At 35.1% G+C, this 13,177-nt stretch overlaps 5 protein-coding genes across 6 annotated transcripts; 1 reads left to right on the forward strand and 4 right to left on the reverse strand.

Moving 5' to 3' along the window:
• Positions 1 to 173: 173 nt before the first annotated feature.
• Positions 174 to 1,287, reverse strand: LOC145735575 (BOS complex subunit TMEM147). Its single transcript, XM_081989555.1, has 4 exons — positions 1,081 to 1,287; positions 897 to 1,029; positions 723 to 845; positions 174 to 670 (listed from the first exon to the last, which is right to left on the reverse strand). The coding sequence occupies exons 1-4, from the start codon at positions 1,155 to 1,157 to the stop codon at positions 320 to 322; spliced, it is 684 nt and encodes a 227-aa protein (XP_081845681.1). The 5' UTR covers positions 1,158 to 1,287; the 3' UTR covers positions 174 to 319.
• A 128-nt stretch (positions 1,288 to 1,415) lies between these two features.
• LOC145735549 (DDB1- and CUL4-associated factor 8) lies at positions 1,416 to 5,439 on the forward strand. Its single transcript, XM_081989508.1, has 10 exons — positions 1,416 to 2,103; positions 2,168 to 2,388; positions 2,444 to 2,619; positions 3,310 to 3,462; positions 3,522 to 3,679; positions 3,728 to 3,833; positions 3,997 to 4,233; positions 4,288 to 4,482; positions 4,537 to 4,647; positions 4,709 to 5,439. The coding sequence occupies exons 1-10, from the start codon at positions 1,655 to 1,657 to the stop codon at positions 4,904 to 4,906; spliced, it is 2,004 nt and encodes a 667-aa protein (XP_081845634.1). The 5' UTR covers positions 1,416 to 1,654; the 3' UTR covers positions 4,907 to 5,439.
• Positions 5,440 to 5,493: 54 nt separating this feature from the next.
• LOC145735548 (nose resistant to fluoxetine protein 6-like) lies at positions 5,494 to 8,563 on the reverse strand. Its single transcript, XM_081989507.1, has 12 exons — positions 8,426 to 8,563; positions 8,106 to 8,357; positions 7,877 to 8,055; positions 7,416 to 7,648; positions 7,085 to 7,361; positions 6,861 to 7,021; positions 6,637 to 6,805; positions 6,388 to 6,581; positions 6,206 to 6,338; positions 5,964 to 6,150; positions 5,763 to 5,905; positions 5,494 to 5,706 (listed from the first exon to the last, which is right to left on the reverse strand). Exons 2-12 carry the CDS (start codon positions 8,347 to 8,349, stop codon positions 5,566 to 5,568), a joined length of 2,061 nt encoding a protein of 686 aa, XP_081845633.1. The 5' UTR covers positions 8,350 to 8,357; positions 8,426 to 8,563; the 3' UTR covers positions 5,494 to 5,565.
• A 6-nt stretch (positions 8,564 to 8,569) lies between these two features.
• On the reverse strand, positions 8,570 to 12,000 carry Ir76b (Ionotropic receptor 76b). 2 transcript variants are annotated; one of them, XM_081989519.1, is made up of 9 exons: positions 11,862 to 12,000; positions 11,491 to 11,803; positions 10,946 to 11,456; positions 10,715 to 10,888; positions 10,446 to 10,569; positions 10,184 to 10,393; positions 9,813 to 10,063; positions 9,512 to 9,759; positions 8,570 to 9,458 (listed from the first exon to the last, which is right to left on the reverse strand). In XM_081989519.1, the coding sequence occupies exons 3-9, from the start codon at positions 11,261 to 11,263 to the stop codon at positions 8,963 to 8,965; spliced, it is 1,821 nt and encodes a 606-aa protein (XP_081845645.1). In that variant the 5' UTR covers positions 11,264 to 11,456; positions 11,491 to 11,803; positions 11,862 to 12,000; the 3' UTR covers positions 8,570 to 8,962. The 2 variants fall into 2 exon arrangements, with proteins under 2 accessions (XP_081845645.1, XP_081845646.1); XM_081989520.1 differs by having other exon boundaries at positions 10,946 to 11,010; positions 11,065 to 11,456; positions 11,491 to 11,868.
• A 5-nt stretch (positions 12,001 to 12,005) lies between these two features.
• LOC145735574 (uncharacterized) lies at positions 12,006 to 13,130 on the reverse strand. Its single transcript, XM_081989554.1, has 5 exons — positions 12,973 to 13,130; positions 12,788 to 12,913; positions 12,468 to 12,734; positions 12,203 to 12,409; positions 12,006 to 12,147 (listed from the first exon to the last, which is right to left on the reverse strand). The coding sequence occupies exons 1-5, from the start codon at positions 13,043 to 13,045 to the stop codon at positions 12,137 to 12,139; spliced, it is 684 nt and encodes a 227-aa protein (XP_081845680.1). The 5' UTR covers positions 13,046 to 13,130; the 3' UTR covers positions 12,006 to 12,136.
• Between the last annotated feature and the right edge of the window lie 47 nt (positions 13,131 to 13,177).

A 13,177-nucleotide genomic window follows, 5' to 3' on the forward strand; every position in this document is an offset into this window, starting at 1 on the left:
TCAACCATCCAGTTACTGGTTTCAACATAATAACAAAAAACTATGGTTTTATTCACACAGTTCATTTCTAGAAGTCTGCATATGAAGGATATTGCTTTTTAAGGTTCTAATCAATTCTTTTATCAATTTATATAGTCTATTGATTTTTCTGCTTAGTTTTAATAAAATTGGCCTTCAGTTTTGATTTTATTCTATCAAAGGTCCCTGAACAAATACAAATTTCAATTCTGTTAATTTTTTTACAGCAATTTAAACATTAATGTAATTAAATGAAAGGTTTGATTGTAAATACACTACACCTACTGATTTTTTACTAAACTTAGTAAATACCAATTACCTGAGCTAATCCAGCATAAAGGGTCAGAGTAAAAACTCCATACAACAAAGTGAAAACTGCTTTCACAACCAAACCTAGCCAAGAACTAATCCGTAAAATTTGAATTAAAGAATCCAACAATAAAGGCTTGTAGCAACTTATCAACAACAGAATTGACACAACAGTCTTTAAGTTTTTATTTAAATTGTGTCTTGACCAAAGCCACACCAGTGTTGCAGTGGCAATGTGGTGAACTAGAAGAATGTTAGACTCCAGACACTTCTGGACATAAATCCAGTCAAACTCAGCTCCGCGTGCTCCAACCCATAATAGTAGTGCTCTAGATAACACAACCTAAAATTTTACATTTTATTCTATATGCCATAAAAATGTAGTGCTAAAAAACCTCAGCAGTAGCCCAACCGATTCCAGCTGTGAGAACTTTGGAATGTCCTTTGCCTGGAATGTTATCCAGAATAAAATAGAGGCCTACTAAATCAGCCAAATCAACAGTGTGCTTCAAGAATTCCTAAAATTATGCTGTTATAAAAATTTGTTCTTAATTATTGTTTTTTAATACCCCTATAATGTCACTGCCTAAATCTTCCACATTATCAGGAAAGAATGTTGCAAGTACCATCATTTTAGCTAACTGAGTAAACATGTATATCATTCCGGCTTGGACACATTTCCAAAAAGCCCCATACTCTGACCTAATTAGCAAAGTTTAATTCTATTAATTCAAGGAAGGACTGTATACTTACAAACCAGACTGCTTATAGGCCAGGTAATATGGGACGTACACCAACGCAACGCAGTTACCAAAGTGATATAAGGTCATGGTGTTTTTAATTTCACTTTAATTGCTTGGACTTAATTCAGTTTTTTTATAATTTTACTGCTTTTCATTAACAACAAATCCACTAATTAAAAAAAAAAATTAGTTTTAAGGTTAGGTTGTGTACAAAACAAAAGTCTTGTGACTATTCTGTTCGAGAGTTTCAACTGTCAAAATGCTATATTTACAAAAGAAGAGGAACAGCTGTTTCTGTTTGACGTTGACCGCCATTCATTAAATGTCAACGCAACAAACTGCTATGCTATCTTCTATTTATTGTGTTTTTTGAATAGTTTTTTTTGTGGTAATTTTTGTTTTTCTGCTTTCCTATTGGCTTTGTAATAATCCTGAATATCCAAAAGGCTATTTTTTTTATAGCTTAAGGTTTAGTCAACCCACATTTCCCCCTAGCAACACTGGCTGCCAACATGCAGTTTTCAAACTGATCAATTTAATAAAAACCATTTAAACTGCGCTTTTGAGTCGTGTATTTTTAGACCATGGAAGAAAACTGTGCTGAAGGAAATAAGGTGGAAAGTCCCATGGAACTAGATAGGCAAGACAGTGCTAAACGAATGAGAACTGATTTTGATGCTGAAGAAAACTCAAGCTCCTCTAATTCTGGAAACCCTGTGAACACTAACTGTTTTGATCAGACAGCAAGCACAAGCAGTGATAGTGGACTGCCCACTAGCAGTACAGACTGCAATCATACTGACAATGAAGACAAAACTGATAATTTAGATTGGTTGGATGTTCAGTTAAATAATGTAGATAAAGACAGTGTTGTGCAGTTTAAAGACTTTAATAATGATGCTGAAACAAGTTGTGGGGCAGATGAACAGGTTAATAGTGCTTCAAACACCAGTGCTGATCACACAGAAGATAGACAGAGTAATGACACTCTGGAAAGGCCATCTAATAGACTTGAAGAAGTGTTAGATGCAGAGTAATTTAATTTTTCTGTATTTTTATTAGATCACAAAATCTTAACCAAACATGTTTTGTTTTAGGTCTGATTCAGCTTCTCAGGTGTCTGATATTAATATGTCTACTGCTAATGAGTTATCCTGTGATTCCCATTTGTTTAGTAGGAGGAGTAGTTCAGATAATACTGTACTTCCAACTACAGACACTGAATCAGATACAGAAGCTCAAGTCATTGAAGTGTTAAGAAAAGAAAAACCTAAGCACACTTGGTTTGTAGTTCCTGAAGTAATTAAAAGACAATATGGTGAGTTTGTGATTTAGGTCTACAACTATTAGCTTAGGTACTATAAAATGTTTAGGCTACTGTTCTAGGCTGGCCAATCCTGTAAATTTCCAAAAGAGATGTTATGGGTCTTTAATGCCTGTACAAAAGCTTGAATTAATGTATAAACTAGAAGATCATGAAGGATGTATAAATAGTTTGAATTTTAGCCCAAATGGTAGATGGCTGGCAAGTGGATCTGATGATCTTAAGGTCAGTAGGTAGAACCACCATGTACCAACAATAAAATAAATTATAGAGGATCATGGAACTTTCAAAATGGTTCTAGGGGCCTCTGACACTTCTTAAAAGATTTTCAATTGCATTTAGGGATATGGAACTTTCAAAACAGTCTTAGAGACCTCTAACAATTTAAAATACTTACAGGAAGGTTTAAGACACTTGTAGAGGGCTTTGACACTTTTAAGAAGGTTCTCAGTAGCATTTAGAGGTCTCTGACACTTTTAAAAATGTTCCAGAGGCCTCTAGCAATTTGAAAGTTACAGAAAGGTTTAAGACACTTGTAGAGGACTCTGACACTTTTTAGAAGGTTCTCAGTAGCATTTAGAGGTCTGTGACACTTTTAATGATGTTCTAGAGGCCTCTAGCCATTTAAAATGATTGCAGGAAGGTTTAAGACACTTGTAGAGAGCTCTGGCACTTTTTAGAAGGTTCTCAGTAGCATTTAGAGGTCTATGACACTTTTGAAATTGTTCTAGAGGTCTCTAGCAACAAAATAATTAGGTACAGGATTTTTATCGGAAATTTAGATAAAAGATGGTAAAGTGACAAAAATGTTTTTTTTGTTTCAATTGCCCCAACATACTAAATGATGAAACAGTAGACATTTTTTTGAATAGAAGAAAAAAATCTGCATCACAACAGTATTAAATTTTCTTATAGGTTGTGATCTGGGATTGGGCTATTGAAAAACCTCTCATAAAAATCCGCACTAGACATAAGAGAAACATTTTCCAGAGTAGGTTTTTAAATTTCAAAGGACCTGATTTGCATCTGGTTACTACAGGAAGGGATGGTCAAGTTTGTTATATGCAAGTGAGTGGCATTAGTTTTGTAATAAGTTGAAATCATTGCAATGGTTGGTATTATTGAAGGTAGCAAATGATGGACTTCGAGAAAGTCAGAAACTGGGACAGCACAGAGGTTCTTGCCACAAACTGGCAGTTTTTGAAGATAAACCTCACACCCTTTTAACTGCTGGTGAAGATGGCATAGTGTTTAACTTTGATATTAGGAAACCAAAACCTAATAGGTACGATAAGAGAGGTTTAATATTCTTCACTACTGGTATATAATCTAGGGTTGTTTACGTCAAAGATGACTGTGACAGAGAAGTGGCCTTGTACAGTATACATAATCACCCTCTTAAGTCCGAGCAGTTTTGTGTTTCTGGTCGAGAAATGTGTGTAAGTTTGCCGATTTAAAAAAATTTTGTTTTAAGTATCAAATTGATGTGGTATAATCTTTTGGATAGTAAAATAATAAGTGAGACAGTGAGAATGAAATTAAGAATTATTGGCTATTACTTTTCTTTTAATGTGAATGTTATGGTATTTATTTTCTCCGAAGGTGAGACTGTACGATCAAAGAAAAGCCTCTTCACCGCTAGCTAGATTCCACCCGAACGCTTTAAACAATCCAAATTCTACTCGAAATCAAAACATAACTTGTGCGGTTTTTAATCACGATGGTAGCGAAATTCTTGCGTCATATATTGACGATGATATTTATCTGTTTGATACCGACGCTGGCCCTGGTCAGTATGCCCATCGATATTCCGGACGTCGAAATGGAGCCACCATTAAGGTTTTATTCAAATTTTGCTTTCAACGCAATGTTTTACATGTTTTCATACGCCAGGGAGTGGCTTTCTTCGGTCCGCGATCAGAATTTGTAATGAGCGGATCTGACTGTGCCCACATTTTCTTTTGGGAGAAAAAGACAGAGAGAATTGTTCAGTTTTTGCTGGCGGACGATAATGGAGTGGTCAATTGCTTGGAGCCACATCCCGAATTACCATATTTAGCTACCAGCGGCCTGGACTGGGACGTTAAGGTTGGCAGTTAGCTAGTTTAAGAAAGAAAACATTATCCGTTCAAAATTTTGCAGCTGTGGGTGCCCTCTTGCGAGGAACTCCCTTCCTTGAAAAATCTGGCTGAGACTGTCAAACAGAATAAAATAAACGAATGGGACGCTTCTGATCGCAGTTCTGAAAGTCAGGTAACTGTTTTTTTCTCGTTAGTTAATTTTCGAACAAACAAATACGAATTATGTTTACTAGATACTGTGGATGCTGTGGCGCAGACTAAGAGCATCCAATGCAGCCCGACAGAGACAAGATGCCGGTAACGATGACGGCGGTGTTTTGTCTTCTCTTACTTTGGATTCGAGCGAGGACAGTTCTTCGGATTCCTGGATGTCTTACAGTGGCGATGATGATGATTACGACATGGGCCCGGCAGGTTGTAACACCGCGTAAGCGATCATCTCCATCACTATTTTTTCTGCTATTTTGTTACTCAAGGGTAGGTTTATTCATCCTTGATGCTAATATTGCCACCGGGTTGTTTAATCAATTTTTCGTACAATCATTTAATAGTAATTACAACATTAATGATTGTTTTGTTAGGTAAATTCTAGGATTGTGGCAAGTTTTCAATTTTATTGTTTTTATTTTTAAATTCATAATGTGTTTATAGAATGTTGTGTATTATTTCAAGTGAGAGTAATTTAAAAAGTTTAATAGTCTTGTTTCCTAGCTATTGTTTTCAACCCTTTGGACAGTTAAAGGCTCAATTTATATCTTAATAACTCTAGGAATATGGTAATTCTGTCAAGTCTATTGTATTATGTTGGCTTTTAGAGACTTCAGTTATAGTGTTACAGACATGCTTGTACATCAATTGCCTTTAAACATTAGAGTCTGTATTGTGATTATGTATATATCATTACAGCATGTAATTAATATTATTGATCTGAAGATAATAAAGCGTGTTCTATTTTGAATAGAAATCTTAGTATTACCTTTCTTAATAGTGTAAAGTTTTATAATGACAAGTTCATCTATTAGTAGTAGTCTTATAATTTCAGTTTAATTGACTCTCTAAAACATCATACAATATTTCGTGTCATTTATACCTATGAACTGCCCTCTTCTGTGCTATTTCCTAACATTCTTTTAACACTTTTCTCAATGGCTATGGTGGGCGACTCGAAAGCTAGTACCCAAAACACCGACAGGGCTAAAGAGAGCATCGTGATTCCCCAAAATGAATAGGCCTGTCACAGTTTTAGTATTATTGAACTTTTACTGTCAATACCATCGCAAAACTTACCACATTAAATATTGAAAAGTATGCTGGGGTTTTAGAAGCGTATATCACCATGTAGAGCAAAGTCACGTGGATGAGATAGATGGAATAAGTAAACCTATTAAGAACTTGGAAAGCTGGTAGAGACAGGAAATTATTAATAACTCCTGAAACGAAATATTACTTTAGGTTTAATTAAGAATACCAGTACTTAAATAAGCGAACCTCCGTATCCAAAAGAGCAAGCTAAGGCAATCCACCCAATGCAAGCCGCCCAAACTGGACCTAACAATGAGTTGTAAAATGCATTACCATATTTATCATACTCTTTAGATCTGAGATTGCGATTTCCTAGAAAAGTAGCCAATATGATTGAAACTACGGTCACACTCCACATTGTGAATACTAAAACCTACAAAACATATAAAGGATTAATAGCTATTGTATTAAATAGCTCTATTTGACACCTTGGACGGTTTAAATGTTTTATGGCTAAATTTAAGACGACCAATATAGTAGCCCATCAACCCACCCACAAACCAAGGAGCAGCTCTGGTGTGGGTTTTTAAATAGTACAAATTTTGGTAGCCATCGATATCCCTGTTAGAAATGTCCATTTTATTGTGCTCAATAACAAACTCTAACTCACCCATATATATTTGATACGAGAGCAGGTAGCTCGTTATGCCAAGTTACGTAAAATGGCACAATAATAAAAACTAATAGACTGGATCCAAGCAGGGCTATTCCCACTTTGGACTTCCATGATAGGATGAAGAAAAACACTGGAGCCACAAGGTACAGCTGCCAGTCGATGTTTAAGTACCATGTTTGACCTAAACACTATACAGAGATTGTTATAAAGTATTTTAAAATGTTTCAGTTTATTAAAAAATACCCATTGCTTGACGTTGATGTAGTTTTGGAAGTAAAGCAAAGCAGACCACCAACTCTTCTCGCAGAACCCTTGGAAATAGTTTACTATAAAAGACCAATGTGGGCCTGATCCTAAATATTGTAGCAGTGACATGCCCACAAGAATTGCTGCCAAGAAAGGTGGAGTTAACCTACAGAATTTAATAATGTGTGTTTTCAAATCCATTTAACACCGACATATATTACCTTAGATATCTATGTAGATAAAACTGAAAGATATTAAATTTAACTTCAGCTGCCTGGGATTTGACATAACCGTAAAAAACTAGCATACCGGTGATCATTAGAAATGAATCCACTGAATGGACAGCGCTGACAAATATCATACTTTTGGTCGTATCCAGGTACTAAAGAGAAAAAAACGAAAATATTAATAAATGTCAGAAATAAAAGCAACTTTGAATATTTACCGTCAAAATGTCCAGTGCATTGGACACTGGTCCAGTTGCAGTGACGGAAAACGAATGCCCTGCTATTACCCAAATTAAACTAAGCACCCTTATCCCATTCAGACAAGATAATTCTGAAGAACTTGTTCGGACTTTCAAAAGTTTTTTCCCGTTGGTGTAAACGGAAAAAGCGATCAACAAACTGCCCAATCCTGCGTTACCGGTAAAGTTTCTTTTGGGCGTCAAATCGTAGACCGTTGAAATTACCATTAAAAAGACAATTATACTAAAAAAAGCTCTGCAAACCACCAAATTATTATATTAATTTACGATTTTTTTTATAAAAACTCACATTACACTCCAAGCCTTGACGGTTAGTGGCGGATTGGCTTGCTCAAACGTTTGGCACTCAAAAGGCATGGGAAAAGTTAAATTCCAATGAGAAACAACTTGGTTCAAATCCGTAGCAGTACAACCATTCGGGATGCATATCCCAAAAGAAGGATAAGATGCCACCGGATATTGGTTTTGAAATGTGTGCTTTTTTTCGAGAAACAGCTCGGCTTTTTGCTTTAGTTGATTTACCTGTAGAAAACCATATTTACACAAAAAATAGAATTTGGCCAAGAAATAGCTTAGATTTTTCTAGATTAGTTTATATACAGATTTTGAGATATTTATTTAGAATTTGAACGACATTAACTTAGCTTTTACGGGTCTCCTGTCAGTTTAAATAATAATAATCAGAATTAGCTACTATTGGTTCTATTATCTAGGCTGTTATTCTATGTTAATTAGTAACCAAATACATACTTGCACAGTGCTATCTCCAAATGTCTCATCCAAATCAATGTACAGGGTGCCTAGGCAGTAATTTCCTTTGACTTGACGCTTTACACTTTTGATTTCTAAACATTCCTCGAAATCTCCCATCCAACCTCCTAAATTCAATTTGAATAGCCCCGCCGGTATTTTGGCACTTGCATCAATCACTTAAAGAGATGTGCCAACTTACAACACCTATTTTTTTTTAATTACTTACTTTTTAAGGCCCACATTCCATCGTCGGTTGCGTTATTTAAGTTTTCAACAAACCATTTCAAATGTTGAGAACACTGTTCACTGACTAATCCTTGTAATTCTGATTGATCACTGATTTGGTTTTTAACATTTGCCAAACCATACCCAAGGAAATGGAGCAAGTTATTTGAGGTAAACTGGTCACAAACAACAATTTGGAACGTAAATAAAACAAGATAGTTTGGAAAATACTTTTGAAGAATCATGACTGAAGCTGCAAAACAGATTTTTTATTTGATTCTGGATTAGATTAAACTTTAAAAATTATTTAAAAAAACATACTTTGAACTCTTTGAAGTTTAAGTCTTGTGATAGTCTAGATTTACCATCAACATTGATTTGTTGAAATTACTGATTAAGCAGTTTTTGTTTTTGCAATCAAAATAAGTATTGTGATGTTTTTTGTAGGAAGTGTAAAATACCAAATGTCCTCCACGATTTATTACCGTAAAGCAATCCACACAAATAATAAATAAGCTATCAACGTTTGTCAAACAACCGATATATACTGCTTAGGTATCCAAATTTAAAGGTAGTTATCAATTAATGCGTGTATAATTAAAGCACAATCGTTTTTGGAGTAGTGTTATCTCAAACACAGTGCACTGACCTAAATATCTAATAAAATCAATTAATCATTCCTATAACACAATGGAAACGTGATTAAAGATTATAGGTAACAATTTTATAAATAATTATTTACTTATAATATACCATGTTTTTTGATTTTCAAAAGTAAGTATTACTACTATTACTAAACACAAGAAAACAAATTAATAGTAATTTTGTGGCTTATGACAAACTGACATTACAAACATTCTAATTGGTGAATTGAAACAGTAACGCAGAAGGTGCTCTTTGTGGTATTAGTGAGGTCACTCCACTTCGATCATTAACCACCCAATATTCCCTGCCATTTATCGTTTGCTTCTTATAAGTACTTCCGGGAACAACAGGAGGGTGTCCGAATAAGCTGTGATATGGAGGAGGCGGTGTAACAAAGTGGGAATTTTTCGACCCGATAAAACTATCCTGACCGTTTCGAATAAACCGATTGTTGTTCTTAAATATGCGATTATTGTTTTCTCGCTTTTTGCAACAACCGTGATTGTTAAATGCGTGTATGATTAATTCTACCGCAAAAATTATTGATGAAATTATCAAACCTCCTCCCACAATTTGATAAGTCATAGCCAAATCAGAATTTCGAAGTCTCCGTTCTTTACTACCCAAATCCAGTGGACAAATTTTGGCATCCGGTAGCAATTCCCGATGCTTGAACTGAATTATCCCTGCCTGCCTCAGATGTTGAATGCTACGATCATTTGATTTAAAAACGCATTCACAAAAAAAACTAAAGCAACTCACGTAAAATCGAATAGTTTTGTGTAGCTGAAATTAGAGTTGAACGCAAACGACCTGGAAAATTGACAAATTGGAAAATCCGTAATCACGTAAGTACATCTATTAGGTTCAGATTCGTCGTTTTTAGTCTTTTCCTGATAATCTCTATACATAATCGTATCCAGTACAGTTTGTTCCCTGATATACATCCGTTCTTTCTTGATCACATGTTCTTTAAGAACTGTAGTTTCATTAAAATCTAATACGTCCACCTTAAAAAATATTTTATTAACTTTCACCTGACACGCCAAGTGTACAGTTAAACCTCAATAGGTCTCCCAATGTCCTCGAGCAGTATTTTTCCCATTTCCTGTTTGAATTTTGGGTCCAGGAGCTCCACTATTGCATTACCTTTATTGGTGATCCACTGGTATTTTCTCTTGCTAATATCTTTTGGTTCTGATATGGGTAAAGTAAACTTTGATAAAGTTAGAAAAGCGGTTAAATTCGCCGTGTAGAAAGCTGTTAGTATTGTAATGAAAATCCACCATGTGGAGAAAAGGATTCTTGATGAATCTGCAAAAATGAGTCAACAAAAAGTCTAAAAGTTAAGGTTACATTCAAAAAGTGAATGTTTGCTAAATGTTATAGACTGTTGGTTATTCTACTGTACCTTTTTCAGTGTAAACCACTTACCAGTGCGCGGATTTAAAGTTGAGCCTTGTTTGAGCAAAGCACCGTAAACAAACCACATACAAGAGGGCAACGAAAATACCATTTGTTCTTCGTCTTTACACATCCTGGCCCTTAACAGCATAATCAACCACAGTACAGGACCTACGCCCAAAAGAGAAACGACTATTAACAGCCACACGTTTTTGTTGAAAGGTGCCAGCAGTCCAGAACCTAAAACCAAAAAATTTAAAATTTTTCCGACCTAATTGATAATTTAATTTACCTGTAGCCGACTCTTTGGGCCTCTTCATTAGTACTCTCCACTCTGCTATATCCAATGGTCGGGAGTAGGAAACTCCTGGGTCTCCTTGCTTTTCTGGTAGAAATCCCACCACTATATCTGCATACTGATTAACACATATATCAAAAAGTTAAGAAAAAACTTCCTATCAAAGAAAACAAAACGATATTTTTAAAGATTTTGATTTGATTTGATTGAATTTTTCATATACATTTGTGGAAAGTAAATACAAGACAAGAGTAGAAACTTACTCCATCGAGTAACATTTGTTTAGCTCCACCTTCACCTTCAAAGGTGTTTACTTTGGGTGGTTGCAACACGTAATGAAATCCGTACTCCTTTTGCAAAATGTTAAACACTTCAAAAGCCACTCCTGTGCCAATGTAGGTTTGATTCACTTCTACGTAACCGCTGAGTGGTCCATTCTACAAAATTGTAGCAAAAACTCACTAAAGTTGCCCAACATTTACTTAAAACCTCACTTGTAAAGTAGTGACAACAAAAGTCTCGTTCTTGATTCCGGATTCCGCTTTTGCTTTCAACAACTCTGAAAGTTGCACATTTTTTAATATAAGAGATTTCTTCAAAAATGCGCATTTACCTTCAGTGCAGTTCCGGTCAAAACAAAGTGAAGCGAGTATTGGTATTAAAATTTGTACTAGACCCATTGTTATACTAGAAAATATCGGTTTTTCCGTCTCTTTAGTCGCATTTTTTATGAATTTCACGGAGCTCCGAAGCGCGCGCCTTATCTGAACAAACTGTCTGGCTTGTAACTCCCTCTCTTCCATATGGTACATGTTTGTACTTCATTTTGATTTGTTATTACGATGTCATGGGATATAAATAAATATAATTCAAGGTAATATAATCTGTAATAATTAAAGCAGAGCAGTGTGATTTTATACTACAAAGTCTGTTCCTTGTAGAGTTTATAAAAGGGACATTTAACAGCAGTGATAGCCTGCTTGAGGATTACAGCACACTGCAATACTTAAACAGAAAAAAATTATTCAAGAAAGAATACAGAAAAGAAATTTCTGTTCCTTCTTCAATCCCCTGACTGTAACGCTTCTCTCCTACTTGCCAAATAAAAGAGGGGTTATTTTAAAAGGCAAGGAAAGTGGCAGAATTGTACAGTAATGGAAGAATATGTGAAACAAATTCTTTTTCAGTAACAAACTGCAAGACTGTTGTTCTCCTCACATCAAAAGACCCTCAATATACACAGTAAATTTTTCCTCTACAAGAAAAAAAGCGAACTATTCTAGCTCTTAATCAACAATTTGATTTTGCCTCCCAAAGTTGAAATAACCCATTATAATTGCCTTTTGTCTACTCTAAAAGAAAGTTAAAGCTCATAAAATTTCTAAATCAATTTTATATGGGTCAGCACACCTGTCCTCCTATACCCCCAACCCCTAAACATAAATGATGTGGAATTATCACTAATTTACTTGGCCGTCGAGCGACCTTCGCTTCTGTTTGCCCATCGTTACCCGCACACAATCTATGTTTATGGGTGACGTTCAAACAAAGAAATATTATTTTATCTTTTATTCTTTTCATTTTAACGACTTTAAAAATGGAACGTTAATCACGCAGGAGGGAAATGCGACCTTGCTTTACGTAGAATTAACACACAAATCACCACTTTATTAGAAGAACTACTGCTATCCAAAACCTGTAAATAACAAATAAACAGAGTTTTGATCAAACAAAATTTTAAGAATACTTACTAGGTATGTTAGTAATAACAGCTTGCACACCTCCTTCGATAGCGTGTTCAACATTTTCCACCCCCTTAATGAAGTTGCTAGGTGAAGTCAAATTTACTAGAGAGCTAATGTTGAAAAATCCATTGCCAAAAGGGTTTCCAGAAGATGCAGTAGAGTTGAGCAAATTTCCAATGATTCTTAACAGTTCCTGGGGATTACCTGATCCTCCTTAATTTCAAAATGTTAAATTATATCACTGAAACTCATAATGAAATAAGGTACTTACTCAAAAAAGCTTCTATGAGTTTCTGTCCCAGATTAGCCAGATTCCCTGCAGGTCTTGCAGCAATGTAACCAAAAACGCGGGCAAAATAAAGAAATATCCTAAACTCTTCTTGTGGTATGTAAAAGGCATCCAAAAGCTCTTCAGAAATTGTAGTAGCATTAGGCTGAGTTGTATTAGAAACATTTCCTAAAATAGTGCGCCTCACACTTGGAGGAATTAACTCATATATTACGTGCAACTCGTTTGTATTATTTAACCATTTAACCACTGAAATGTAATTTTTATTAATTTGCAACTAAGATCATAGAAAACTTTCTTACAAGTAAGTAGTTCTTGGTCCAAATTTGACAAGCACCCAGTAGAATTATTATTGGAGTCTCGAGTTTTTATTAACCTGCCCTTATGCCTTGAATGGTGCTGGTTGTGTTTCTCGTGCACCTTCTTTTCTGCAAATTATAAAGATTTAGTGTAAAATATATATAATAATAAATGAAAGAGTTCTTACCATTGACTGTCATTCCTAGACCGAGGTTTAGGAAAGACAAACAGAAAACTAAAGCACACAGTTGGAACTTCATGTTTCATTCACTTCATTTCACTGGTTGCGCTAGCATTTTATAATACTAACCTGCTATTCAAAAAATCTGCAAAATTTACTCATTCATGTGAATTATGTATTTTTGCATTGGAAAAATACCTAGCGATAAAAA

The sequence above is a fragment of the Ips typographus genome, linkage group LG11 (genome assembly GCF_016097725.1).
Source record: "Ips typographus isolate SLU linkage group LG11, UJ_Ityp_2.0, whole genome shotgun sequence".
In the NCBI taxonomy this organism is placed as follows: domain Eukaryota; kingdom Metazoa; phylum Arthropoda; class Insecta; order Coleoptera; family Curculionidae; genus Ips; species Ips typographus.

Coding starts and splice junctions, on each gene's coding strand:
- LOC145735575 (XM_081989555.1), bottom strand. CDS start 1,157: ATGACCTTATATCACTTTGGTAACTGCGTTGCGTTGGTGTACGTCCCA. Junction 1,030..1,080: donor GCCTATAAGCAGTCTGGTTT/GTAAGTATACAG, acceptor TTTGCTAATTAG/GTCAGAGTATGGGGCTTTTT. Junction 846..896: donor TAGGCAGTGACATTATAGGG/GTATTAAAAAAC, acceptor GCATAATTTTAG/GAATTCTTGAAGCACACTGT.
- LOC145735549 (XM_081989508.1), top strand. CDS start 1,655: ATGGAAGAAAACTGTGCTGAAGGAAATAAGGTGGAAAGTCCCATGGAA. Junction 2,620..3,309: donor GTGGATCTGATGATCTTAAG/GTCAGTAGGTAG, acceptor ATTTTCTTATAG/GTTGTGATCTGGGATTGGGC. Junction 4,234..4,287: donor GAAATGGAGCCACCATTAAG/GTTTTATTCAAA, acceptor TTCATACGCCAG/GGAGTGGCTTTCTTCGGTCC.
- LOC145735548 (XM_081989507.1), bottom strand. CDS start 8,349: ATGATTCTTCAAAAGTATTTTCCAAACTATCTTGTTTTATTTACGTTC. Junction 7,022..7,084: donor ATGCACTGGACATTTTGACG/GTAAATATTCAA, acceptor TTTTCTCTTTAG/TACCTGGATACGACCAAAAG. Junction 5,906..5,963: donor TTGCTCTTTTGGATACGGAG/GTTCGCTTATTT, acceptor ATTTCGTTTCAG/GAGTTATTAATAATTTCCTG.
- Ir76b (XM_081989519.1), bottom strand. CDS start 11,263: ATGTACCATATGGAAGAGAGGGAGTTACAAGCCAGACAGTTTGTTCAG. Junction 10,064..10,183: donor AACTTTAAATCCGCGCACTG/GTAAGTGGTTTA, acceptor TCATTTTTGCAG/ATTCATCAAGAATCCTTTTC. Junction 9,459..9,511: donor ACAAAACTATTCGATTTTAC/GTGAGTTGCTTT, acceptor AAATGATCGTAG/CATTCAACATCTGAGGCAGG.
- LOC145735574 (XM_081989554.1), bottom strand. CDS start 13,045: ATGAAGTTCCAACTGTGTGCTTTAGTTTTCTGTTTGTCTTTCCTAAAC. Junction 12,735..12,787: donor GGACCAAGAACTACTTACTT/GTAAGAAAGTTT, acceptor ATTACATTTCAG/TGGTTAAATGGTTAAATAAT. Junction 12,410..12,467: donor ACTCATAGAAGCTTTTTTGA/GTAAGTACCTTA, acceptor TTTGAAATTAAG/GAGGATCAGGTAATCCCCAG.